At 41.1% G+C, this 26,455-nt stretch overlaps 1 protein-coding gene across 2 annotated transcripts in view; it reads right to left on the minus strand.

Moving 5' to 3' along the window:
• Window positions 1–1,863: 1,863 nt before the first annotated feature.
• otud7b (OTU deubiquitinase 7B) overlaps window positions 1,864–26,455 on the minus strand; it is a 40,831-nt gene continuing 16,239 nt past the window's right edge. The window contains exons 2-12 of one of the 2 annotated variants that reach the window (XM_073485247.1): window positions 17,839–18,081; window positions 17,068–17,238; window positions 16,715–16,942; window positions 15,238–15,339; window positions 14,672–14,799; window positions 12,979–13,085; window positions 11,943–12,070; window positions 11,166–11,315; window positions 9,472–9,589; window positions 8,202–8,280; window positions 1,864–7,194 (exon numbers count right to left, since the gene is read on the minus strand). In XM_073485247.1, the coding sequence (XP_073341348.1) occupies window positions 5,704–7,194; window positions 8,202–8,280; window positions 9,472–9,589; window positions 11,166–11,315; window positions 11,943–12,070; window positions 12,979–13,085; window positions 14,672–14,799; window positions 15,238–15,339; window positions 16,715–16,942; window positions 17,068–17,238; window positions 17,839–17,923 (2,787 nt within the window). In that variant the 5' untranslated portion in view covers window positions 17,924–18,081 and the 3' untranslated portion in view covers window positions 1,864–5,703. Of the gene's footprint in view, window positions 7,195–8,201; window positions 8,281–9,471; window positions 9,590–11,165; window positions 11,316–11,942; window positions 12,071–12,978; window positions 13,086–14,671; window positions 14,800–15,237; window positions 15,340–16,714; window positions 16,946–17,067; window positions 17,239–17,838; window positions 18,082–26,455 lie in introns of both variants that reach the window. The other variant, XM_073485245.1, reaches the window with a different exon arrangement.

The raw sequence follows: 26,455 nt of genomic DNA on the forward strand, positions 1-26,455 counted from the left end.
ATTATTATTATTATTATTATTATTATTAACATCATCATCATAGTGCAGTTTAATATCATGTGCATGTACTGTGGTGCAGCGTAGGCAATTTAATCTGCTATATGCATCATATGGCCTGTATACAACATCTTAATATGCCAATAAGTGGTAACTATAGCTGTGAAATAAATAAAGTGAAGAAAATAGTTCAGTTATTGTCTCTGCAACGTGGTGAAGTCGAAGTACACATCAGAATTTAATGGAAAGTAGTCTCAGTCTCTCTCAGTGCACCATGATGTCCGAGCTTGTTTTTATATCTTGTCCGTGTTAAGCTTTTAGTACATCTGTCTTTTGTTTACACACATGACGGATCTGTTAGTTAGAGATGGTTTTCACATAAATTTGATTTTGTCTGCAGTGGTAGTTGCTTGCACGGCCTGTTCTCCCTAAACGACATCCAAGGAAATAACTTTGATCATACTTACAGTTAGTAAAATGAAAGAGTCAGCTTTGCTCTGGGTTTTGTATTAAGCCTACTTGGTGTTGAGGCAGTAGCTGAGCCGGTGAGCCAACATCCATAAAACTATTCAACTCTTGACCTTCTAGTGTTTCAAGCCTGCAAAACCTCTCCTCAAAAACAAAATAATCTCATTAATTTACCATCTACAGCCTCTCTGTGGTCAGCAGTACCTTTATTCTGTTCCCGTAGCAGCTCTGCGCAGGGCTGGCTCCTCTCCTCTCATCCAAACTCGTGAGGGGAAAAAAAATCACCAATAACTTTCTTTCAGGAGGAGAAATTCAAACAAAATTCCTTTCCAGCGAGAGCAGGGAAAGTTTGAATAATCCTGAGCGACAGTGTGTCCTGCTGAACAGGTGTGGAGACGGCGTCCTTGTGAACTATAATAGAGAGAGGTCTGGATTTTTTACCACATGGGAAACTGTTCAATATTACATAAGGGTCTCCAATTTCCTCTAATACATAAAACAGTCGCAGACACAGGACCTTGCATCATCTGAGCTGGAGTTATTCAACAATGTATAATGCAACAAGGTTAAGGTAATACAGAATGACACAGACAACAAATCCCCACAATAACACACACATCTGAGCTCTGTGTTTTCTATTCTGTTAGCTTCTATTCCATTTAGTTGTTTTTTTTATGTCTCTGCAGCTCCACTTTGATTATAATGGTGATAACAGAATACTTATTCCATAGTGGAGAAAATCCTGTTTTCTCTACCTGGAAACTTTAGCACTACAGATGATTTCTGTTAATGCGTTCTTTGTCCTTAAAGGGCAACTCCACCAATTTTACACATTAAAGTGTGTTTACAGGTCTTGGGGAGTACAACTGCATATGTGAAAAAAAAGTAGCATAAAGCCTTTTGTTGCTCAGGAGGAAGCTGCATGTAATCTGTCAAATTGACTAGAGTGATGTCACTCGGTGGCTAAGTTGAACTGTGGGTAATGTAGGCACCAGGTTTCGACCCATTATGGACAGTTTCAAAGAAAATGATCAAAATCAGCACAGCAGAACCACAGATATCACTTTTTTTGTTCCACACATTCTTCTTCCTTTTCTGCCTATATTACCCACAATGCAATTTAACCACCGAGTGACGTCACTGAAGGCAAATTATCAGATTACATGCAGCTTCCTCTGGAGCCACAAAAACCTTCATACTTCTTTCTTCACATATGCTCTAATACTCCCAAAGAGCTGTAAACACACTTTAATATGTAAAATTGGTGGAGTTACCCTTTAAACCTTAACAAACTGACTTTAAACGCAAATATATCGGCGTATGTAGTGTTAATAATCCAGAAACCTGTAGATAACAAAAGTTTTTTCATATTCAACACAGAAAAAAGGGGAAGCATAAGATTCTTGAAATACAATGAGAATTTATTCAAACGGTGCAAAAAAAATTAATAATTATAATAATAATAATAACCTAACATAAAATCTGATGTTCTTTCTATCCAGATTGCACTGTCACACAGCCTTAGGGCTCTCCTCTCAAAGAAACAAACAAAAACAAAAACAAAAGCAAAAACATTAAAACAATAAAAAATAAAAACAGATCAAAATACCAGGACAAATGAAATCAAGTTAAAATAATGCACAAATTTGGTAAAATGGATCGCCATTTACATGCAACAGTTCCAGTCCCATGCAACTCGAAGGATTCCATGTTAATGTAACTGATGATGAATCTTCTGTCCACACAGAAATTACAGTGTTGTACAATATATAAAAATATATCGGGTCAGCTGTGTCGCAAAACTAATTCTGAGCCATTTCTCTTCGGGTTTGGAGGAAACGAGCTGGGTCAACGAGAACATGTCACTGTCATGTTTTAGCAGAGCACGGATCGGTGGTTGTAGAAAAAAAGTAAACAAAATGTACAAATCAAAATAAAGCAACAAACAAATAAAAGCCGGACCGCTAGACAATTAGCCATGTGAGAAAGAACATCCTAAAATGTTGCAACTAAACATTCCACAAGGAAACCTATTAAAAAATCTCACTATAAATATATATTCTCAAATGGTGTCTTGTTAGGTCAACATTGAGGAAATTAGTTTGCAATGAGCGCGCCTCGAGTATCAGGAGGCTCGTCTGGGAGTCGCCTTCGACGGGCCAATATGTCACTTTCTGGAAAACACAGATTCTACCCCAAATCCAGGCTCTTACAAGCTTATCATCCATACCTGTTTCACTATCCAACAATATACATTCTTACCCTTTTAAAAACACTGTAAAACTTTGGGCTTACAAAAATAACTTGAACATATTTATACAACCATCTCAGTTTTTTTTAATTTAAATACAAAATAGTATTCGTAGCCTGTAAAGTCTGATGTTTTACACGTTTCTGAGGCAACTGTTTCATTGCAAAAAATAAAATAAAATAAAAACAGTTTTGTAAGCTAATTATTACTTTGGAGGGCGGGAGAGAGAGAATATGCACACATACACATCTTTTAAAAACAGGCATCACCTTCCCACAGTAAGGGAACACTTCACGGGTCTCTTCTGAATTAAAATGCTAGTGCATGGACACATGTCAACACACAGAAACACAGCAAATGCAAATGTTTTTTGAGGGGGGTGGGGGAGAAGCATCGGGAAACAGTGTTTTATTGTCATTAAAAACTCTAGTGTTACTTTAAATGCACAGCAAAAATACTCCCTTCTTCCTGGACTAGCTTTTGCAACGTAGAAAATTTTGTAATATAGTGTTACATAGTGTTAAATTAGCACTACTGAAAATGACTCCCCGATACTTCTGTTATTTTTTGTTTGTAGTTTAAGTGTAGGTCACGAGGAGAGCTCCAAACACTGAGTTTAAAAGAAAAACAAAACAAGAGTGCCCCCAACTGGGCAAGGCAGTGAATTGCATACTAAATTGTGCTTTTCTAGATTTACTGTCGAAGAACAGATTCAATCAACAAGAATAGAGCAACTTGAGTCACACTACCTCAAAAGAAAAAAATCCTCACCATGGCTTCTCATAGGGGAAAACATAACGAATTTAAGTAGTCATTTTGACATTAGCACAACTAACAAAAGCCATAAATTTGAAATTATAAGAAGGAAGACTCAAACAGAACATCAGTCTGTATCGACTAGTTGATATGCCTAACTGAAAGAATAAAGGCATCATCTTAATAGCTTCAACACGATTTTCAAAATAATAATAATTTGTTACATTTTGGGGCAGTAGTAGTAGAAACTGCAGGCGATGAAGCAAGCAGCGGGTACTTGATGTTTTCTTGTCTTGCACAACGTACATACAGGATTGTGATGCCACGAGGACAAATGCTGAAAAAGGCAACTAGGAAACTGAGTTAGATGGTGACGCTGGCACCAAATGCTGTAGCTCTACAGTAACTGGATCCTTTTAGAGAAACCCTTCTGACCTGTGGCCCTGATTTCCCACGAACAGAAGTGGCAGTGTCTGCAGAGATGGATGAAGGACAACAGTCAGGCCACTTCAAAAACTGTAAAAAGTTTTGGAACTACGGACATCAGGAAAGTGCTTGAATTTGTGCAAAAAGAGAGAGAGCGCGACTGGATGTGGCGGGACGAATGCGAGAAATTAAGGTACCGCCTTCAATAGAACCTCAGAATTTGCAGCGAGCGACCGAACTAATGAGCATCAGGGTGTCATATTAGCAACGTTTGACTTTGAAGTTAGCCTTTTGCGTGATCATGAGATTGTATGAAACATGGTTCACATTTGTTGAATCAACAGAGCGCAGAGGGTTTGTCAGTTCAAAGCAGCAATTTTCAGAATCATAACTTGCAACCAGAATTTGTCAAGACAATGTGAATCCTATTAGGTATCCACGTCCAACAAAAGTGCATGCGTCTCTTTGCATCATGCAAGCAGAAATTGGAGACAACTGTCACCTGTTGCTTGAGAGCAAATTTGTGCCAGATGCTTGAGAACAAATCTGTTCATTTGCTTTATTCGTCTGAAATCCAACATTTCAATAATTTAACTTAACAGCATGACACGCATGTGGTGGGTGTCTCCAAAATCTGATGTGCTGGATGTGAAGTTCTGACTCTGTAGTGTGTAGTGTTGTAAGCCTGCGTCGGCCACAATAATCAAATGCCTCGACGCCAACCATTGTTACAGAAAGAGGAAGACCCAACTGAGGAAGAGAAACATTCCAACAGACATATGAAATACTCTGGATCAGGTTTTGGAACAGTATCTTGCGTAGTGCTTGTGCTGCCGTGTCAACTTTGTTCTGTAACGCCTGGTCAATAATGCGACCATCTTCAAAAGGCTGACATCTTCATGATCCAATTTTTTTGGACAAATAAAAAAAGAGATTTTTAGGTGATATTTGTTTTGCCAAAGAGATACTTGTAACAGTGCAGAGCAGTTTGTCTTCAATGCATGGACATTTATGTGTTTGCATTCTGTAACATTAGCACCACAGCAGCCCACAGAACGCTTCATCATTAGCATTGCACGGTTGGTTCAATTTGCATTGCGCAAATGGTGACCGACGAAAAAGCAATTCGACAAGGATTAATTCTGCTGTTTCCCGAGGTACATATGACGCAAGCATCTAGTAACAGTAGTGTAAAATCTGTATAACACCGAAATCACCCGAACAGGATGTGACTTCAAAATGCTCAAACATCCCTTAATTAACCAATCCAAACATTATCACAGACCACAAATGGAGCGGAGACACTCGTGCCTTTTCTGTTTGTGCTTGCATCGCTGTGTATGAAGTAGTGTTAGTCTGACTTCCTGTATATGTGTGCATGTACTGTGTTATGCATCGTTGAGTGTTATGTATGGTGCCTGCCATATACATTCTCTCCACTAGGTGGAGACAGGAGCAAGGCGTTAAACTCTGATAAAAGAGGAGAGCCTACAGCTCACACACACAAACACACTCATACATAACGCCTGCATAAGAGCCACAGCAAAATGTAACAGAAGTGCAGTTAGTTTACTCTATGGTCTAACGTGTGACCCCAGCAGTCAGAAACCACCCTGTTTATTCTGCAGTCGTGTCGACTCTCTGCCACTTTCTGAGGTCTATTCTAACAGGAAGTGACACCGCTGAAAAGGGAGGGAGCTGCTTTGGCCTTTCTCTTGTCCATTCAGAGGCTGATCTGCCCCAGACGTTATTTTTTACTAACTGAAAAAGGCCACTCATCAAATTCAAGCCACAGCAAGGTCCGTTCAGAACCTGTGGATGGCTGCTTCTGGCTCCCTCTTTTTCAGCTCTTCCCGGTAGCAGTAGGAGCAGTAGTTGCCCGTTTCAGGGTGTCCGTAGTAGGTGCAGCTGGGTGTCCGACAGCGGCTGGACTGCAGGCTGGCCAGACCACCGGCGCTGCCCAGTGAGTAGTGTCTGACTGGGGGTTGCCCGCTCCGAGAGTCTAGGTTGGAGCGCATGTCCCGGAAGCCGTTGGTGTAACTCCCAATAGGTGGTTCAGACCCGGGGTAGTCTGGTGGGTCGAACTCAGGGGGGTATGAGGGCGCAAGGCGAGAGGGACTCAGGGAGGCGGGGCCTTGTGAGTTATTGTACTGGGGATGCGGGGGACCCTGCGCCGTGGGGCAGTGCCGGGGAAGGGTTGCGTAAGAGGGGAGGCCGGGGTAAGAGGTCGCCGGGGAGCCACCAGCTAGCTGGCGCCGAGTATCCACGTAGCCGTGCATATGAAGGTGCTGGGTGAGGGGTGCTGCAGCAGGAGGCTGGTCTATGAAGGAGGGCCGGGGGATGGGCACAACAGCAGAGTACATAGAGGGGCTCAAAGGAGTGGGCTTGAGCTGGTTGAAAGAAGGTGACGAGTTCTCCGACAGCTCCTCTTTAGCCTCATAAGGCCGGTAGGTCAGCTCAGGACCAACAACTGTCTCCTTCTTAGGTATCTGGATGCCGTTGGTGATGCCCTTCCTCTCCACATCACGACGTTGCTGTTCTTGCTCCGCCCGGAAGCGCTCCTCTGCATCGGTGAGGTAGCGCTGGATCATCTCCTCCTGGAAGGGCTGCCGGTTGCTGGTCGTGAGGAGGCTGGCGAAGATGAGTTTCCTCTCACCTTGCATGGCGGCTCGCAGGATGCCCAGGCTGACCTTGACATCAGCACTGTACTTGTAGGTCTCGCACTCAGTACTGCTCCCACCGCTGCTGCTCATACTGCTCCCCGTTCCGTTGAGACGCTCACTACCTGAGGAGGGGGAGCCTTTCCCAGAATCCTCTGAGGTGTGGGCTGAAGGCGAGCCGTCCTTGCTGCCCTTCCTCCCCCTAAACGAGCCCTTCTTCTTCTCCACACCCTCCTGCTTGACACCTCCAGCTCCAGCGTTCTTTCCTGTCATCAGTCCGCCCACGTTTTTCTTCAGCTTGCTGCCCAGGCTCTTCCCAAAACTGCCGAGTTTATTTGCCACAGAGTCTGCCCTCTTCTTGTCTTTATCCTTGTCCTTCTCCTTCTTGGTTTTGTCCTTCCCTGCTGTTCCTGTTCCGGCCCCTGCTGATCCACTGCTGGAGGAACTGGATGAGGAAGAGGAGCTGTTCTTGGCCAGGGACCCACCTCCATTAACCACTGATCCTGTGGTTGTGTCTCCATTGCCATTGGAGCTGCTGCTGACTGACTCCTTGTCTGACTCTCCTGAGTCAGGAGGCGTGCGGGCATCCTCTCCTGCTGATGCTGTGGGAGACTCCGGCTGGGCCAGAGGGGCTTGCTGCAGGGAGACAAAGCAAAAACACAAGCTAGTGGAAAAATACTCCAGAAAATGTACATCAGGCAAAAAAAAAAACACTCATGACAAATACAAAAAAGGAACATCACATTCTGTCTAAGTTCTAACAATACCGGCACATGACCCCCAGGTATCGGGGAAAGATTTAGCACCAGATACAGAGGATGTGAAAAGAGTGAGTCATAAAGCTTTTTTTTGCAGACAACTGCAGAAAAAACACAACCAATGACTCAGTTTGCAAATGCCTTTTCACATCTACAAACATTTTAGGGTAGCTGTAAAATAAAGACTGCCGCATTTGGAAATGGCATGACCTACATGATGACGCAATATTCTGATTTTAAAAAAGACGCAGTAACAGAATGCCCTGTCTTTCAGCATACTGACCAACAAACAGCAGAAACAGCAAAAACCCCTTTAATCAATAATTCAGTTCCTGTACTGCCACCAGTCCCTGCAGTTTAACCATGAAACTGCTCTGAACTTGTCCTTCCGAGCTGCCTGATGTTAACATGTGGCACACAAGAGGACCTTTGTCACAGTGTTGGATGGCATGACTTTATGACCTGAATGGCCCAGTGTGGTTTGTTTTCACATACGCTTTGTACAGTGGTCAGGGGACAGCTGGTCTGTCTGAACAGGAAAAAAATAATAATATTGTGGTTGTTTGTAATAAGTGTGGGAAATAAAAACTAACCACAAGTCCCTTTGGCATCTGTCTGATAATCACATTACGAGTTGGGTTTTTTTTTTTTTTATTACAAAACATTTTTGTTGGTAAACTCAATCAGCCTTCAGGGTTACTTCAAAAATAAACCACAATTCTTTCTTTTTATTAATGATTTATCTTGCCTGTAAATGCAAAAGCAAGTTTGGGCAAAACCAGGAAGTCCTAATGGATCCTATTGTCTGAAACAGGGCTTTCTAAACCTCCCCGCTGTAGAAGAGCAAACATGACTCAGGATGGATGTGTGGACTTTCATCTTTACCTCACAGGGCAGGGGCAGCCAGGTGACCGTCATGTAGCTGTGCAACATCTGGAGCTTGGCCTCCAAAGAGAGAGCCACACTGGGAGGAAGAAAGACAGACAGACAAACAAATCAAAGCTCAGCGAGAGGAGAGGAGAGCAACACTTTGTTCCAGAGCTCCAGTGAACTTGTGGAAATGTCATTATAATTTTTAAAAAGTTTTTTTTTTTTCACATTTGAAGCTTCTATTGAGGTTTTTGAATGAAGCTTTGAATGTCTGTCAATTTTTTTTATAATGGCACCCAAGAAATAATTAAAAAATCCTCATTTTGAATAAAGTGATTCATCGGATTAAAGGTGCTATTTGTAAGAAAAGTAGATTTTTGAGTCTCATTCTCGACTCGTCAGACGCTGACACATTGGGATTGTAGGTCGGGCCAGCCGCCATCTCAAAGCGTCATTTTTTGACGAGTTGGGAATGAGACTCGAAAATCCACTTTCTTACAAATAGGACCTTTAAATGAGATGTCTTATTCATTAGAGATGCAACACGAGGGAATTTTATTTGAAAACGGTCATGAGCTGGATTATAAACAATGTAAGTAGACAGAGTAAATAGGAACCAAAGAAAATAGAGGAACATGCAGAGGTAGTCCGGAACAGAAGAAACATAATGGTGAAGCTAACCTAACACACTATATAATGCTGGTCCTCTTCTTTAATGGAGACCGATGATAAAACTAAATGAAGATTTAACTGCTGCTGCTTCACAGCAGGTAGTCTGGATGGTTTCAAAATGCACTAAAAGCATCTTGCTGCTGTGCATTCTTACTCTGCGCTAGCCTTTTAACTAAATGACCTTTTCCAAACAATATTAAAAGCCACTCATGTAATATTATCTCTGTCCTCCATTTCATCTGAATAAGACATCCACAGTGTCATCAACTGACGTAAATGAGGTGGAAGGTTATTTTTATCCAGCTGCTATTTTGGCGCTCCTTCCCCTGGTCCATTCATAGAAGGTATTTAGAGCTAATCTTATTGTCACTGGCACTGTCGCTAATCTGGAGTCAGGGATCAATCCCTACACGCTGACTCTACGCCCTGAAGGGACAGCTGTCTATAAGGGCGGACACATCCAAGAGAACATCCACCACTCTCGATTTTATCTGCATCAGTTATGGCCCCTTCTGACGTATCAGTTTGTCAAAGGCACCTTATGAATACATTCGACCTGACAGACATGACTGGATGTAAATGCGTAAGAGTTGTTTTTAGAAGGAGAACATACCTCGCCAGCATCACGTTGTCTGTGTCATCCTTGCCCCACTCCCAATCTTTCCCAGGGTCCACAGCAAAGTGCAGAGGCAGCATTTTGTGCTCTGAATCAGTGAGAGGAATCACGACTGCTGGACGAGATGGGGAGAAAGTATTTTTAGAAAAAAGATAAAATGCAGCACTCTGGATTTTCTGTAGACAGAAATACTTCTGAGTGCAATCAATTTTTTTCACTTTCTATTTTAACATTTAGCCAGACGGGTCTGACCAATATTGTTTTTGGCTGGTCCGATCTGATATTTTTAGACCGGTGAACAATTGAAAGTCTGGGCAACGTCTTAAATTTCAAGGTTACGCTTGTAATGTTTGCACGAACCTCAGTGTAAGCACAATTATTCAGTGCTTCTCCAAAATTCCACTCTTATAAAGTGAAAAACATAAGAAACAGCATTTAGACTGACCTAGTAATGTAACCACTCAATACAGCTCTTTATAAAATGTCAAACCTCCAGATTATAACTTCATTAGTTGAGCTTTTATCAAAATATCATTCAACTTTAATACTAGAAGGTCATTAGCTGCTTGGTGTTGTGAAGCCAGTGAAGATTCACACCTCTACTCAGTTTGATTACGGTTTACCTGCCACTGAAAACGCACAAATTCTTTTGTTGCATCTCAATGTATTACATCCTCAATTTTCTTTATCACTGCACATGGCTACTTTTTCATTGTTTAATACAAGCAGACAGATAAATCCGAGCTCCCTATGTATCAGGAAAGTTCTTGTAGATCTCTAGAGAGAGAGCTTAGAAGTCTAAGTCTACAAAATAGTGTCTGTTTGACGCATCTCAGTACATAAACATTAAAAACAAACATACAGTAAATCACTTTGCAGTGCATTAGTGTGCTGTAATCCTCAAAAATAAGCTTTTTCACTTAGCAGCTCTAAGACAGGGCACTTCAAACATCGCATACGTGACTCTGCTGCACAGACGTCTCTCAGATTTGGGTGGCGAAGTTGACTGCGCTGCCTCAATCCTTGGTGGTTAACTAGGCTGTATTCATTATGGTTCCAGACCTTAGCTAAGGGTGGTTCCTTAAATTTGTTGTCTGACCAAAGTATTTAAATTTTTGAGGCAGATTTTAAACACAGCATGTGTCTTGTCCAGTTCATGCTTCCCACTAAGTTAATAAAATCAGAAATATCACCAGATGTCTGCTTTCAATTACTGGTTGCATTTTTCATCACTCGCTGCCTCTATCCGACGTATCTCCCGACAAGTAACGTTAGCCAAATGTTCAACCAAAATTAAATTTCCAGACCACTAGTGTCGAGTTGTAGAGATCACTGAAGATATTCAGACGCCCAATGGGCCTGAGTCATCATTCTTTAATAAATCATGAAGGTCAATATTAAATAAAGACTGAAACGTCAAGCAAAACTACAAGGCTGAGAACAAGGCTGAGAATGCGGGTACTTGTGCTATTTACTGTCAGAAAACTCCTCCTCTTAACCTCACACACAGAAAAATATGACAATTATTTGTGGACTTTTTCATTTTTCAGCAAATCATTTTCAGTGTTACATTCATAATTGATTTGCTGTGATTCATGGCTTTAAAATGTTAACTGCTTACTAGAAGAACTGCTCATGAAAGAAAAATCAATATTCAGATGATCATAAAGATGAATGACGCAGGGTATTACCTTGCTCTTTGGAGCTGTCTTTCTGCTCCATGGAGACCAGGGCAGAAAAGTGCGCCTGGTCGTACGCCAGGACCAGGGGCGAGCGATGGCACTTGGCAGCTGGCACTTCCAGTGGCAGGTAGATGCCTCCGAACGGGATGGGAGCAAAGGCTAGGGAAGAGTTACAAGGACATTAAACATCTGAATAACACCACCTCAGCACTGTTTCCGAGAACACTGGGAGGATTTGCGCCAAAGAAATGAGCTTTCCCCTCTATTAATAAATCAAACCAATATTTTACTGACTCGCTTACAATTTTCTGCCAATTGTGCGTGCTGCATTGATTCCAGACTGTTATTCCACTGAAGTGTCTCAACAGTGTAAAACAAATTAATAGCTGCTACAATTATCAAACTATTTAGGCTGCCGCTTCAGCAGGAGTGCCGTACGTTGCCATCTGAAAAATGTATGAGTGTCTACACATTTGTTTTATGTGACAGAAATGGGTCACAAGTATTTGGCAGTAGTTCATATTGTTTGTTTTAACCAGCTTGAGATACCAGATGGGTGGTGTTTACTTCATTAGGACAACTCAGGCAAGCCTCAGTCACTGAGAACTTAGTGTTTTCTTTCAAAGACTTCCTCATGATTGTCTGGATTTTCTGCTAATATTCTGTTTATGATGAATGTGATCAATGTGAGATTCAGGACGGATTAATCATATGATGAAGTGATGAAAAATACAATGAAAGACGGTGCGTGGTGAATTAGCAACGTGAGGCTTCTGGTATATTTACCCTCTCCTCCGGAGTCCCTCAGCATGGTGTCGGCCACCACCACTATGGGCCTTCTGAGGACGTGAGCCAACACGAAGACGTGAAACTCCTCTAAACTCTCATAAACCGGTTCATCTGAGGACTCCACCCTGAAGACAGCAACAACACAGCTTTGGTTAACAGAAACACAATTGTTTGTACAGATACAAAACCAGAGATAATCAAAAATCCAAGTAGATTGTACATTTTTATCTGGTTTATCAACGGATTCCTCGGACTTAATATACCATGAATTGTAGAGTTTTTAGTCGGTCATATGACAGTAAGAATATTGAGAGACGCCTGAATTTAAACTCAAATGTAAAAATTCAGTCATTATCTACTCCCTCATCAGGCCGATGGAAAGTGGAGTGAAGTTTTGTAAGTATTTCTGGAGCTTCACAGCAGAACAGCATTCTCCTAAAGAACTGAAGTAGATGGGGACTTATTTAGAAATGTAAATAAACAGCTAAAAAAACAAAATAAAATGGCTCCATTCAGCTAATCTGAAGTAATCCAAGTTTTCGGTAGTCCTTAGATCCAAAAAATTATTTGAAAAGACAATATTTACACCCTTTTAAAAGCAAAAAATCTTGCTAAGATGAGCTAAAAGTGTTGGAATGCAACCCATCAGAAGTTAGTACAGAGGCTCAACTGTGCGTCGATGTTGTAAATGTTGTCTTTTCAAATCAGTTTGGGATCTCTGTGCTTCCAGATGCTTGCTGTAAAGCTCCAGAAATGTTTTGTCGACTACAAAACTTCACCCGACATTCCATCAGCATGAGTGTGAGCAGATACAGACTGAATTCTCATTTTTGGGTGAACTTATCCTTTAAGCGTCTGTATTATAGAGCTTTGTCAGTGTATTTAACCCACCAAACTCTCACCACAAACAGCAGATTGACTAAAATGAGGGCCAGCCACTCAGTTCTGATTGTTTGTTCATGAATAAAAACATGAGTGTGACTAAAGCATGCGTCGGGTTAACAGTCCCCGCATTGTCCGAGCCAGACCTTACCCGTTGGTGCCGTTGGTGCTGTAGTGTATTCTCGGCTCACTGGAGGCAAGCTTCAACAGTTCATTCCACTCTTTCTGCCACTCCTCCTCCGTGTACACCAGGCCAGACTGAGGAGAAAGGAAGGACACACAACACGCACACAAAAAACACACACACATTTGCCATTTAGAGAGGGAGTGTCAAATGTCACAAAAGCATGCACTGACGTTATGGCGTCTTAACACAAGGTTACACACTGACAACTGAGGAAAGAAATTTAATCAGAGCCTTTACAAATCTCTGTGTCGTTCACACAGTAGCTACAGAAGCCTCATCAATATCATGTGTTTAATCTCCATATATGGACAAAAGGAAACTGCTTATTAATACGCTTCTTTCTCAGAATCAATGTCCCCGTTCACCTACAGTACGTTCGCATGAGTAAGCTGCCTAGTGCAGCTCCACTGGATTGATTTGTCTAAGGACACCTCAGTGGTAGCTGGTGAAGTATGGGAGAAAATGAGGCAGTCATTCGTGTGGCATCTCCTCTGTGGGTGTCTGCACGCTGTCTGCAACCACTTAGGAAAACATTCTTAGTTTGCCGTTACGCTTGCTTTCATGGGGAGAAAGGTCATTGTGCTCCGGAAAAAAAGGCTCTAAAGATCCTCTTTTTGCCTTTGTAGGATGATGGAAGTGAAGTGCAGCGCATACACAACTCAAGTAATCTCTTAATGGGGTTTTGATAAAGAGTATCAATAGTAGGTAGAGATACCAGCAGATACAGATAATATAGTTCAACAGTGATTGGTGATAAACGATCTTAAAACCACTGTTTGCTTTTGATGCAATCATTAGCATGTTGTCAAAGCTGAAAAAGAAACCAAAAGTGCTGATCAACTGTTTAAGGCGATCAAATAGTCAACGAAATGTAAGAAAAAAGTGACAGTGAACTAATGTGACCTCTCCAAAAGAGGAAACTGTTTACCAAGAAAAGGAAATCAATGTAAACCACTTTATACGGAAGAGGTTTTGATATTTAAATCCTGCCAAACCAGCTGGGAAAAAACCTTTAGATGTATTGTTGTTACAGCAATGTACACACACATCTTTTTATTTTAGTGTATTTTTCTGTAATATACTGTTGTAACTCTGTGTTGCTACCATTCTTGGCAGGCAGGTCTCCCATGTTAAAGCAATCCTTGATCTCAATTGAAGCAACCTGGTTAAATAAAGGCTGCAAGCAAGGAAAGAAAGCCATTTATGAAAGGCATGATGTAACTGACTTGTATGGAATCAGTACACCAAATTACATATATTTGAAAAGTCTGGCTTTGATTATCAAATACAATAATGGAAATCTCTCAAAACTGAGCTGAGTTTCCAGCAACTCATTGTTGTCCTGGGTTGTTTTCTGTTGCCATGTGTTTTGAAAGGGCTGAAATTACATGGAACACAGAAACTAATCAACAATAGGGAGCTGTGTGCATTTGGCATTTTCAAATGTTTTATTGCAGCCATGTGAACAACTGCAGGAGGGCAGGCGCTATCTGGCATACTGTAGGTAGCACTGAAAGGCATTTACTTCTCCCATGTCCCTGAATATTTGTCCTACTTCAACGACAACATTCTGATCACAAGTTCACAAGCCTCTCTCATACAGTCATCGCAGAGTTACAAAGACGAGCCAGAGAAAAGTGCAGCCTCTATAACAAACCTCTTTGTTCTGCTGGGTCTGCTGCCACCTCCACCTGCGCTTCAGTGCCTCTCTCTCCAACCCGTGATCCATCAGCGCGTACAGAGACTTGCGTAGCATCAGGTCCCGGTCATGAAAACCCCACATACCTGCATTAGAAAACAAAACAAGAACATTTAACACATCAACAGAGTCTTGTGTATAACTGCACTCTGACATGTTTAAAAGGCACCAATTATCTCCTTAAAAGACCAAAATAAATAGATTTACTGTAAACAAATGAATGAAAAGCTGGATTGTGACTATCTTTTAAAAAGCACAGGTTAAGCACATGAATATTACTTTCACACCTACTGACCAGGAAATGTTCTACAAGGGCTTGAATAATGCCTACACATTAGTTAGGACATTATTAATTTTCTGGGCTAGGGCCCCTGAGTGGGCCATAAAGGCTAAGTGAATATGCACTGCAACACTGTAAAATGCAATTAGTGCTTGAACCAACAATGAAGCTCTCTTAATGAACGCTAATGGAGTGTGAACCTGCCCGGTATTGGGGTCTGGTTTGAAAGCTCTGTGATACTCACCGAGCGAGGCTGCGTGTAACAGGCAATTTCCGTCTCCGCTTGTTGCCAGAGGCAGCAGGCTCTGACAGTTTGAAACCACTTTCGTCCACCAGTTCAGGCGACCTGCAGGCAAACAGGAAAAACGTAACTCACCTGTTTGCGTTTCAGAAAGGCCGTGGTATAAATCCAAAACAACTGGTGTAGTACTTTCCAAGAGGAAAAAACCAAAGATAAACATACTGTGTGAAAACTAGATTTCCATGGTGGAAACAGGCTGTTACATGGATGTAATTTTATAAAGTTCTGCTTTTATATCAGCAGTCATGTTTTCCCCTACAGGCCTTTATTACAGCAGATATTTTTACTTGTCTTAGTAGCAAAAGCACATGTGTGATCAATAATAACAATAGCTCAGTTCTATTCACAGTCGGCCGTGACAGTGTGACAGTGAGCCAGCATGCACAATACCAAAACCCTGACACCCAAAACAGCGAAATGAAATTGAGCTATCATTAAATTTATTATGCATCCCCGTGCTACTACTTTCCTTCTGTGATGTGTCAAAATGTCTTCCCTGAAAAAGGCCTATGGGAAATTAAAATCTAAATTCCTTAAATTAATTTACACTTGGCTGTACACATCTTCATTTGAATGCATCAAAAAATATGGCTGATTGTGAAATTCTCAATTTTATGTGTACAATTAGGCTTAACTGTTATGTAAACTTGTCTGATTATGATGTCTGCCGTTTCTGCATTGTGGTTATAAACTGTTACGGCTGTGATTTAAACAGGATCCCTGCATGCAAATCTAACAGTCTCACATGTGGGTTCGTGTTGCAACAGTTTTCTACAGTCGGTTACTAGATTAATCACTCCAGCAAAAGAAAGTTAATCCCAACTAGTCTGATAATCCATTAATTGTTTGAGTCATTTTTCAAGCAAAAATATCAAACATTTGCTTCTTAAATGTGAGGATTTGCTGCTTTTCTTTGTTAATTATGACAGTGAATGAAGAGTCTTTGAGTTTCGGACTGTTGGTTGGACAAAAGAAGAAACCTGAAGACATCACTTTGGGATCTGGGAAATTGTAATCCACTAAGGAAGTTATGTTTTCACCCGTGACCATTTATTTGTTTGTGTGTCAGCAGGATTACACAGGAGCTACTGAACAAAAACTTGGGTGGAGGAGACTCCATTAACTTACAGGGTGGATTCAGATAAAGGGACGGATCCAGTAATTTTGTATCACTATCTTTAGAGACAGGGTGTTTTTCAACATTTTTGTTAATTTCTCAAAGAGTAATGCATGGATCTTGATGAAAAGAAAGTCAGGTGTATTTAGGTAACTGATATGTATAAGTGAGTACAATTCGTGAGTACAACTATGTGTAGGCAGTCAAAGGTAGTTTACAATTAAGACTGATACAGGGCTATCAAGTTATATATTGGATTAGGCTTGACTAAATTAACGGGCCCTGGTTGGTGGTTATTCTCACCGGCATGTTCCAAGGCCACCATCATCGACTGCTCGATAAGGTCCCTCTCGATGAAGCCCCGGAAGTCGTCCCGGTACACGGTGAGGTCTGGTAGTTGGAAAGTGCACAGGGGCGTGTCCAGAAGTGGCTCACTACTGGTTCCTCCAGTGCTTGAGACATGAGAGCGGGCCAAGGACACGATGGTTGAACTGGCGTGGGAAATGCCCCTCGACAGACGCTTTTCTGTAGCTGCTGAAAGACAATGACAGAGGAAGTGAAGAAAACAGTTAACAGTCAAGTCAGCCCTTTAAGGCATATCTACCAGTTAAATTGTGTTATGCAACAGAAAAACACAAGTTTGCTGTTGGCCTCACCTTGCACCACCTCATCTTGGCGGTGGAGTACAGGCCGCCCTACCCTCGCCATCTCCTTTTCTGGAGGCAGATACGTCCTGTCTTCAGCGAACGAATACGTCAGGTTCCCAGCATGCACCTGTCGTAGCTGCTCAAAGTCACTGAGGGCAGCGGTGAAATCCCAGTTCTTGCCTACAGACAAGAGAGAAAGGACAGGAACATCCGTTTGAGCCACGAAGTCCAGCGTTGACAATCTGAATCCTGTTTCTATGTCGAGCAGATGACACCTCCTCTAATGAGTTTAAATATTTACCACGAGTCGGTGCAACCAAAGGCTGTCTTATCTTATGTAAAGGCCACTGGCACATTCCTGCACTCGAGTAAATATCAGAATTTGGAGCACGTCTCGGCTCGCTGGCTTGCTGCTGTTCACTGCATTGCATTACATTTTTAACCCATATTCTTATCTGCAACTTGTGCTGCTGCTAGGCAACAGGAGCCCTGTTGACTCCAGCTATACCTTCCTTCTGTTAGTGTATGATAGTCTAATTACCATTAACAAGCCAGAAGCACTGACTAGAACAGTGGTCATAACATCACCAACTGTCAAGTTAACTCTCCAGCCTAACCCTTTCTTTCTTAATCATATAAAAGGTGGAAGCTCATAAAGTTTAACTTCATCTGATAAAGAATGATTGGAGTTTACAATGTGTCAATTACATCAAACATATCATCCCACAAGGACAGCGGTGACTAAGACAACTATAAACACATAAATACTCTGAGACTCACCCTCTAGCAGATCTCTGGCCAATCCTGGTTCAGCTCCAGTGGAACGGACAAAGTCGGACAGGACTGCGTCCATATCCACGGTCATGTGATCATGAATTCACAAGTTTGCGGGTTGTTTCTGGACAGAAAAAAAAAAAAGAAAAAAGAAAAACAAACACGGACTCTGCTCTCCGTGACAGGACAGCCAGGGGATGGGGGGGAGGGGGTCCAGTCCTCTACCTTGTGTTACTCTACCAGCCACACCTGAAAAGAGAAGAGAGATAAAATGAGATTAAATTTGCAGGAATACACTAAATAAGGGGAAGTAACAATAGCTTACAAGAGATGAAAGAAGAGTTAGAGCTTGAAACAGTGAATGAAAAGCATACGGATATAATGAACTCCTGTTGTGACTTGGTTGCTTTAACTTGACACCTTTGGCGTCACCTGTCCCACCCAAGACAACAGCTGTGGCTGCAAACAGGTTTGACAAACTGATGTTCAACTTAAGATGTTTATCATGTGGGCAACTTCATCCTGTTTCTGTGAGCACTTTGTAATTAGCTGTTATGTAATCAGAAAAGTCATCAGGATGCATTACTTAAAACGCGTCTATTTCAAAATCTTGACTTGGGACCAATGTGCTTCAACACCGCCTTCAGATGTGACCTGTTGAATATGTAAACAGACTATTTTTCTGCCAGAGAAACAGATCATGGAGGGTCTGAGCAGAAACCTTATAACACTTAAACCATGTGGAAGAGAAGGGAAGTCATTTGTGTGAAGTGTTAAACATGGAGCCAAGATAGAGTTTGCTTTCGCTCTGAATCATTTGGAGATAGATAAAATATCAAGAACTGGTATCAAATGTCAATATTTGCCTGTTTTTGTGCTGGAGAAATCTTGATTTTTGTTTTAGATACAGATAACAGTATAGAAAAATATGTATTTTATAGGTAGATAAGTGGACCTTAATGTCCTTAATGCCTCATACATTTTAAGGTCACATCTTGTGAGCAGTGTGAAAGGAGGAAACAGTGCTCCTTCGAAGAGGCCCCTTTGAAATCAATTAAGACAATTTTACTCTTCAATTTCATGGCAAGCCTCAAGGACCTGCATCAGTTGGGCACTGAAATCAATACAGAAACATTATCAAGACCGAGAGCAAAAAAAAAAAAAAAGAGTCAGCATCAATGAGCCGTTGACACAAGGGATGTAGAGGGCAATCAATGCACTGCCAGACAAAAGGCAGGAATCAAAGTCGCACTGACTAAAAAGATGTACTGAGGGGGCCAAGCTGAAGCTAAAAGCCTCTATTTCACCGGGAAAGATTCTCTGAGCGTACATTCACTTCATCAGCAGGGCTTTGAACCACATTCAGACAGTCTGTGGCATTTGTCCTTCCCGTCCACATACTTACCCAGCACTTTGCTGGGTAAGTATGAAGTGTAAGTGTTTCAAACATCTGGTAAAAAATAAACCCTGCTGATCAGTGCAGGTCAAAAATCAAGTTAAATCTTTCATCTTAGGGCTGTAATTAGAGACGTTCAGATACCGGTTTTCCTTCCCAATACAGATTCAGAAACATGAACTTGCGTACCGGCTAATACAAGTACCAATTTTATTTTTTAACAGATGTTTACTACTAACCCTGTATGGATGTTACCTGAATGCTAGCATTGTTTTAAGGCCTGGCTCAGGTTAAATCCTCTGTAAAACATGACCAAATTCATACAGAGAAAGAATGCCATAGAACTTTCTTTCATTATCTAGATTGAAAGTCACAACTGAAGTCACAGTTTTCTCACATGTCACTTGCCATTTATGAATAATTGAATATTGGCTATTCTTGCAGTAAAACATCTGTGAAAGTGTATACAGGTGGGAAGTAGCAGGGCCCCGTTTACATGGTATTTGATCAGTGAAGACTTGCACACTCACTAATACCAGAGACCTTCTAGGAGAGGAGACAAAACACTTAAAACATTTTGAATGGATAAGTCCGTAAGTCCAGAGATGGTGATTATTTGACATATTCCACCCCTTCCCCCGAAAAGCCAATCATCTGCTGTATCACAGCCAAACCAGGAAGCATATCAGCCTATTGTGTTGTCGTGCAAACTTGTCACTGAACTTTTTACGCAGTTTATATCCAATTTGACTGATCATTCTATAAATGCAGTTTTTATGTCCCAGCAAAGTTATGTATATAATATACTACTAGCATCGGTATCGTTACAACCCTAGCTGCTATACTAAAAGCGAATCTCAGCAACATGGAGCATTATTATCATTTACTTAGTGACTTAAAAACAGAAACAAACAAGCAGTTAGCACATGAATAATGACAATTTTCTACGAGTAACGTAATGACAAAATTGCTGTGTACAATAGTAAAATTATCCAGTCATTATGCTGTCTTTGAAGTTCATAAACTGCCTGATCCAGTTCTGACTGACTTTTTTTTTTAAAAATCTACCTACAGTCATCTATTCCCGCCCGTCCCATGGCTCATCCACCACCCAATGTTCCTGCCTCATCTCTGACTCAGTGAACCCTTTTCCACTGCGCCTGATGAGTCACGAGTTTACTCTTCTTACACCTCTCCATCCTTCACTCGCTTCACGCTCTCTCCCTACCTCCCTCGGTTTCTCATCATTATTACAGTAAAAGCCACAGAGGCGCGCAGGGGAGGAACAGACTTCAGTACAAAAGGCCTTTCTCAGCCAGCAGAGTATTTCTAGCGCATTCCCTGCAAAGCCAGGCATTCAGCAGCCTCCTCTGCAGGGTCTCCTAACATTCTGCCATATTCAGGCCTACTGAACACAAACACAACAACTTCAGAGATGTGAGACGAAGGCCTGTTAAACATTTAAAAACCGCAGGCGCACACCCCATTCAGACTAACACAGAGGTGTGGGGGAGACCGTGTTCTGTCGATAATAGTACTGCATCAAAAAACACCAGGGACTGAGCTGGCGTGAGCGTGTTGCTATAGGTACCAGTAAGAAGATGTAATAAAAACCAGTCCAGGAAGTCCAGTTTGTTATCAGACTAAAAAAAAAAAAACTTTACTCCTTTAAAAGGCAAAATTTCCCAATTTAGTAGAAAGTTTTCAAGGCAGCAATCATTTTCTTACCCGTAATATGAGGACTTTTACATGTTTGTTTACACACTGCACTAGCGTTGACTGTGCTGCACTGCAGTAAAAGCTGAGCCAGGATCAACTTTTGTATCAGACTGACCTGCATTTTCTTTTTTGCCAGAGCCTACCAAATAACAGCAGCGCAGCAGTCACATGGGAGAGTGATCTAAACAGTCAACCTGAGTCATTTGACCTTTGTGACCCTTGTCCGGGTCGGACGCAGGTTGGATGATTTTGGTGGACACGTGTAAGGTATTAGATGTATGTAGGAGCAAAGTTCCTCTTTACACAGCATTGCAGAAATCACCCCGTCATCAATTCAGATGTTCAGTTTGTGTAATGGGTTTATTATATTTTTAATATGGAGATCCAACATGGAGTCTTGCCTGTGTCTAGTTGCATTTTTTTATTTTCACATTTCCCCCTTCCTCCAATATTAGAGGAGGTTTTGGCTGTACTTATTTGTCAGTTTATCAGCTCTTTTTTTTTTTTTTTAGGTTTGTAGTTATAGCAAGCTATTGGGACTCATAATTTTATTAGAATAGGTTTACAAAAAACACATCAGTTTTCTCATACTGACCGGTGCTGCACTCTCTGTCTGAAACGCTGTTTAAGTCTCTTTAAGGCCCCTCCTCCTGAATACCCACTCTGCTCTGATTGGTCAGCTCAAACATGCCTGAGCCAGCACAGCTAACAACAACAAAGCAGCTGTGCTAAATCAATTCTTACATGCCAATAACGATGCCAGGCATACATTAAGCAAATGTGCGACATTGGTGTTAGTGTGATGTCACAAAGTCATGGAATTAAAGGCGGGACTACTGACGAGGCGTTTCAGGAGCAACGTTTTCTTTGGGAGAGAGGAGTTTCTGTTGGTGCGGACTTTAACCTTTTTCACTTTCAAGTTCGTTTACATGCAAAAGAACATACATAAACACTGAAGGAAAGGAAAAAATAAAGAAGCATAACAAGTCTCCTTGAAGTAAACAGCACGTCTGCCTACATCATACCTGCAGGTAGTGAGTTTGGTCTGAAGGAATGCCCCAACATTAGGGATTAATAATATGAGGAGATGAGAGTTAAACATTAAACTCTCCTTCCTAAACTGACAGAACACAGAGTATGACCGAGCAGAGAGCGTTAGTGCAGAAGTAAAACTGTAACTAACCTTTTCAGTAATCATGTGATGGAATTCTGTAGTTTGATTTCACAATGGCGTGAAGAATGAAACAGGTGCAGACTGCTCTGAACATTTACAATGAGACATTAACTTGTGACACCAGTCTTGTATGAATGAGTTCAATGCAGGAGGCTTGTGTGACGCAGTGCATCACACTGACAGCCAGAAAGAAAAAAAAACGGTGAAAGGGGCGATAAAAGTGAAGGGCTGAGGACAGAAAGTACCAACACAGACTAACAAAAGGCTGGCTGTTGTCACTCTGGGCCTGTAACATCAGCCATTCCTGTGAACCCACACTGATGCATTAGATGTAATGTCACATGGATCTCCTTCAGAAACACTTATAAAACATTTATTTCTGAGAAATGGCAAGTATACTTGCAGATTGCGTCTCACAAGACATATACTATTACATCATCAAAGCGTGAATCTTTTTTTAAAATAGTTTTAAATCAATCTCATATGGACAGTGAAGAGCTATTACTTTACATTTATTTACTGGATCAGATTTGAGAGCATATTATCAAGTCTGATTGAGTCAGGCATTATTAAGGAAGGTTGTTGCTATGTCTTGGTCAGGGATTCAAAGATTGCTAGAATATTTTACTTTAAAGAAATTTAATTCAAGTTTAAGTAAAACTACTTTTGTATAAATAGATAAAAGTAAAAATCAGGTCAGTTAAAATGTTCTCTGACTAATGTTGCTGCATTACAAGGGAAATTGGAGGGGACATAGGGAGTATAAGAAAATAATTGTATTTGAGCCTTGAGCACTGAGGAGTCCTCCACAATCTGCTTCAAGTTCAACATCTTTGCTTGATCATTCTCATCGTGTAATATAACCAGTCCACTCAGCCTCTCTGCTCCTGCTCCTCTAAGTTTTTAAACTCATAAGAGAGGAGACAAACCACCTAAAGTTTTGCATGTGTGCAGCCGTGTAAACATTAAAACACAGTGAGCACTCTGCAGTCACAACTGTGACAGGGATTATTATCAAAAACAGCAGAAAGGCTTCACACATCTCACTGAAGGTGAAAGTAAACTCCTAGGTCAGATCTACCATGAGCCTTTTAGCATTTAGCATGCTAGCGGTACGCAGTGTGCACCTGTTGGTCACACAACACTGTGGGTGTGTTTGTTTTGAGTTGCATAGTGTTCTGCTCGACGATGCATTCAACCAATTTTTAATTAAAAATGATGCAACCTTTTGCATAATATGGTAAAAAAAAACATACTGCTATTATTTTATTGTGGTATAATTGACAGGAATGATAGTAGGAATGATCAATTTTTGCATTATAATTTCCATTTTCATTGAAAAAAATATTAAAATAATGATGATTTGACATTCGTTGGGGTCTGCACTACAGCCCGACCAATACGCCATTTTTAGTGCCAGTTGCAATACTGATATTTGGAAGTAAAACATTCCGGTATTGATATATCAGTCAATATACACCCATATTTTGCAGTGATCCCTCGAAGTTGGTTATCAAACATTTTGCCACGGGGGCAGGATATTTAACAGATTAACAAAAGCTTTAATTGTCTAAAATGACAGCAGTGCAGTGAAACAGTTATCATCACTCAAAATGTAATAATTAGAAATCATCCCAAGCATCTTTATCTGCATTGAAAACTTTTCTAAACTCAGAAGTTTTCACTGAAGCCGACATTTACAACATAAATGCCGGTTAGATCTGTGATAGGTCAGATACATCAGCCGGGCTCGAGCCTGTAACAAACAAACATGTTTTCTTACATCTGGAGAACAAGATTCGTCGGCCATGACATTTCTGCAGCACTAAAGTACTTCATTATAATTATGTATTATATATTGTAGATTAATTGTACAACCCTAACAGACAGACAGACAGACAGACAGATAGCTAACTAAAGGTGAACAGACAGTATTGTTTTTAAATTGCAAATCAAAACAAAAGACACGAGACAGGCTTAAGCACTGGTGGACATGTCAGAACCGACAGTCAATAAGACAGAGCAATGAAACAGTTAAATGACACTAAAAACATTAAAGGTATGGGAGGCTACATGTTGATCGACTTCATCAAATGAGAAACCTGACCAAAAAGTCAGATATTACCTCTTGAAATGTCATTATCACAACATTGACAGGGGCTAGAGTTCATAAATTAACACTAAAGCAGATGTTCAATGCTAATGCTAAAGCTATCTAATGGAAAGGACACATTGAGATACCAAAATTTTCCATTTAGCAATCAGCAAAAAAAAAAAAAATTCAAGAAAGACCCTTGTGTGGATTACTGGCTAACATTAACAGCGCTGCTGCCAACATGGGGCAGTCAGTGATTTGTGTCTGGGATGGCTGAGCTTTTGTCTGGCAGGAGGGCTTACGTAACAGGAGCTGCTGACAACACGTGGGTGCTGAGCTGAGGGCTGGGAGAATGGCCTGGATCACTGAGAGAGACCGAGAGGTCACCACAGCCCACTGCGTCAGCCCTCGGTGGGCTGAGAGGGTCAATTTACTGCTGGGACTAGGGACACAGGTTTGTTTTGCTTGCCTTCAGATCATTTATGAAGGGGACATTTTTCTACACTTCCTATGGAAGGCATCCCCTCACATTTGAGACGCTACCTTCATTCACACCAGGAGAAACAGCTGAATACAGACACCATCTTCTACTGTTTAACAATGAGCAGCTGAACTGGCATCATTCTCTTCAACAACCCCGACTCTCTAGCTCGACAGAAAAGACAAGTGCAAACTGCAGTGTGTAGACTTAGCTAAAAATGGCAATCACTTCCTAATGATGTAGGAAAGAAGAAGGAGACACTTGTGATAAAAAGAGATGTGTAAAAAGCCACCAGCCAAATGGTGAAACAGCTATGTAACCAAGCAGCAGAAACACCAACAAGACAATTTTAGACATGATCTGCAAAATAAAGCCTGTTTCCAGACATCTGAATCACTGTCCACATGTCTGATTTTTCTTTATCAAAAACTAAATGGCAGTTCAGTGACATCAACCAACATTAAGCCAAAAGAAATAAGCACAATACTCATAAGAAGGGTGATAAATTAAAACTGTTGTCTTTGTTGTTAGCTAGAAAGCATTTAGCAGTGTTGGTACACTGTGTCGTTATCAGCCAGGGGTGAGGCCCTTACCTACTGTTTACAGCAAACCAAGATAAGGAACGTAAGGAGAGAAACGAACAATAAAACGTATGACACACAAAAGGGCAAGACGGAAAGACAAAGCCTTTAGCCTACTGCGTGCAAAAGATGCTGCTGCTGCTGCTCTAAATGCTTTGTCATGCTTCACTATGTAGGTTACTCAAGCAAGGTCCACTCAATTTGGCATGACCTAAATTGCGAGAACACCAAGAACTATATCCTTTTCAAGAGGAGCTGTGGTAACCTACCATTTACATACACGATACAATAAACTGAATCCTTTGAATATCCTAATTTAATATAATATCTACCATCTTTTTGGCCATAAAAGTTGGAATGAAATATCTTCATGCATTATTCAGCCTGTAACAACTGATCTGTTTTTGGCCAGTTGTGGGCAGAAGAAACAAAGTTAGTGCTTATATGCCGTTTTTTTTTTATCTCGTAAACCCGCTAAAAATAGGCGTTTCACTTCTTCACATTGCAGGAAGACAAGTTTGCCTTTTTTTTTTTTTTTGTGTTTGTTTTCTCTCTCACTCTGTCTCTCGTGTTACACTTTCGTCATCATGCACGCACTGGAAAACAGGGAGTAGTAGTGTCATCAGACGACATGCAGAAGATGTTAGATAGTGTATTAAAAAGTCCTAATAACATCTTGAATTACACCCATTGTTTTCTAGAGGTGATAATAGAAGTTGCTAAGGAGTGAGACATCTCGCTTCTTTAAATACCTGTGCAGAGTCATTTGACGAGGGGGGGCACTGTTAAAGGGGTATATACTGTACAGAGGTGAGAAGTAACAAAGTACAAATACTCTGTTAGTGTACTTTTTACTTTTACTGCCTACATTTTAACACAAGTATCTGTACTTTCTTGTCCTTACATTTTCAAAACAGGCATATTACTTCAGTTTTAATGCATTTGAGGGGAATAATCGATTATTTTCATTTTGCATCATTGCACGCCGCCTTCCTAACATCACAAGACTGATTTCAACCTATCAGTGCACATCACGCACGGCAGAGATTGTGAGAGACTGGAATGGGGAGAAAAGGTGTGTGTGTGTCGTATCTGCAGAATCCCTGCAGTCCTCTGCCTGGATTTTCTTATTGTCTCAGTTTGTTGCTGTACTCTGGATGCTTTACCAACCCAAAAT

The sequence above is a fragment of the Pagrus major genome, chromosome 17 (genome assembly GCF_040436345.1).
Source record: "Pagrus major chromosome 17, Pma_NU_1.0".
In the NCBI taxonomy this organism is placed as follows: Eukaryota; Metazoa; Chordata; class Actinopteri; order Spariformes; family Sparidae; genus Pagrus; species Pagrus major.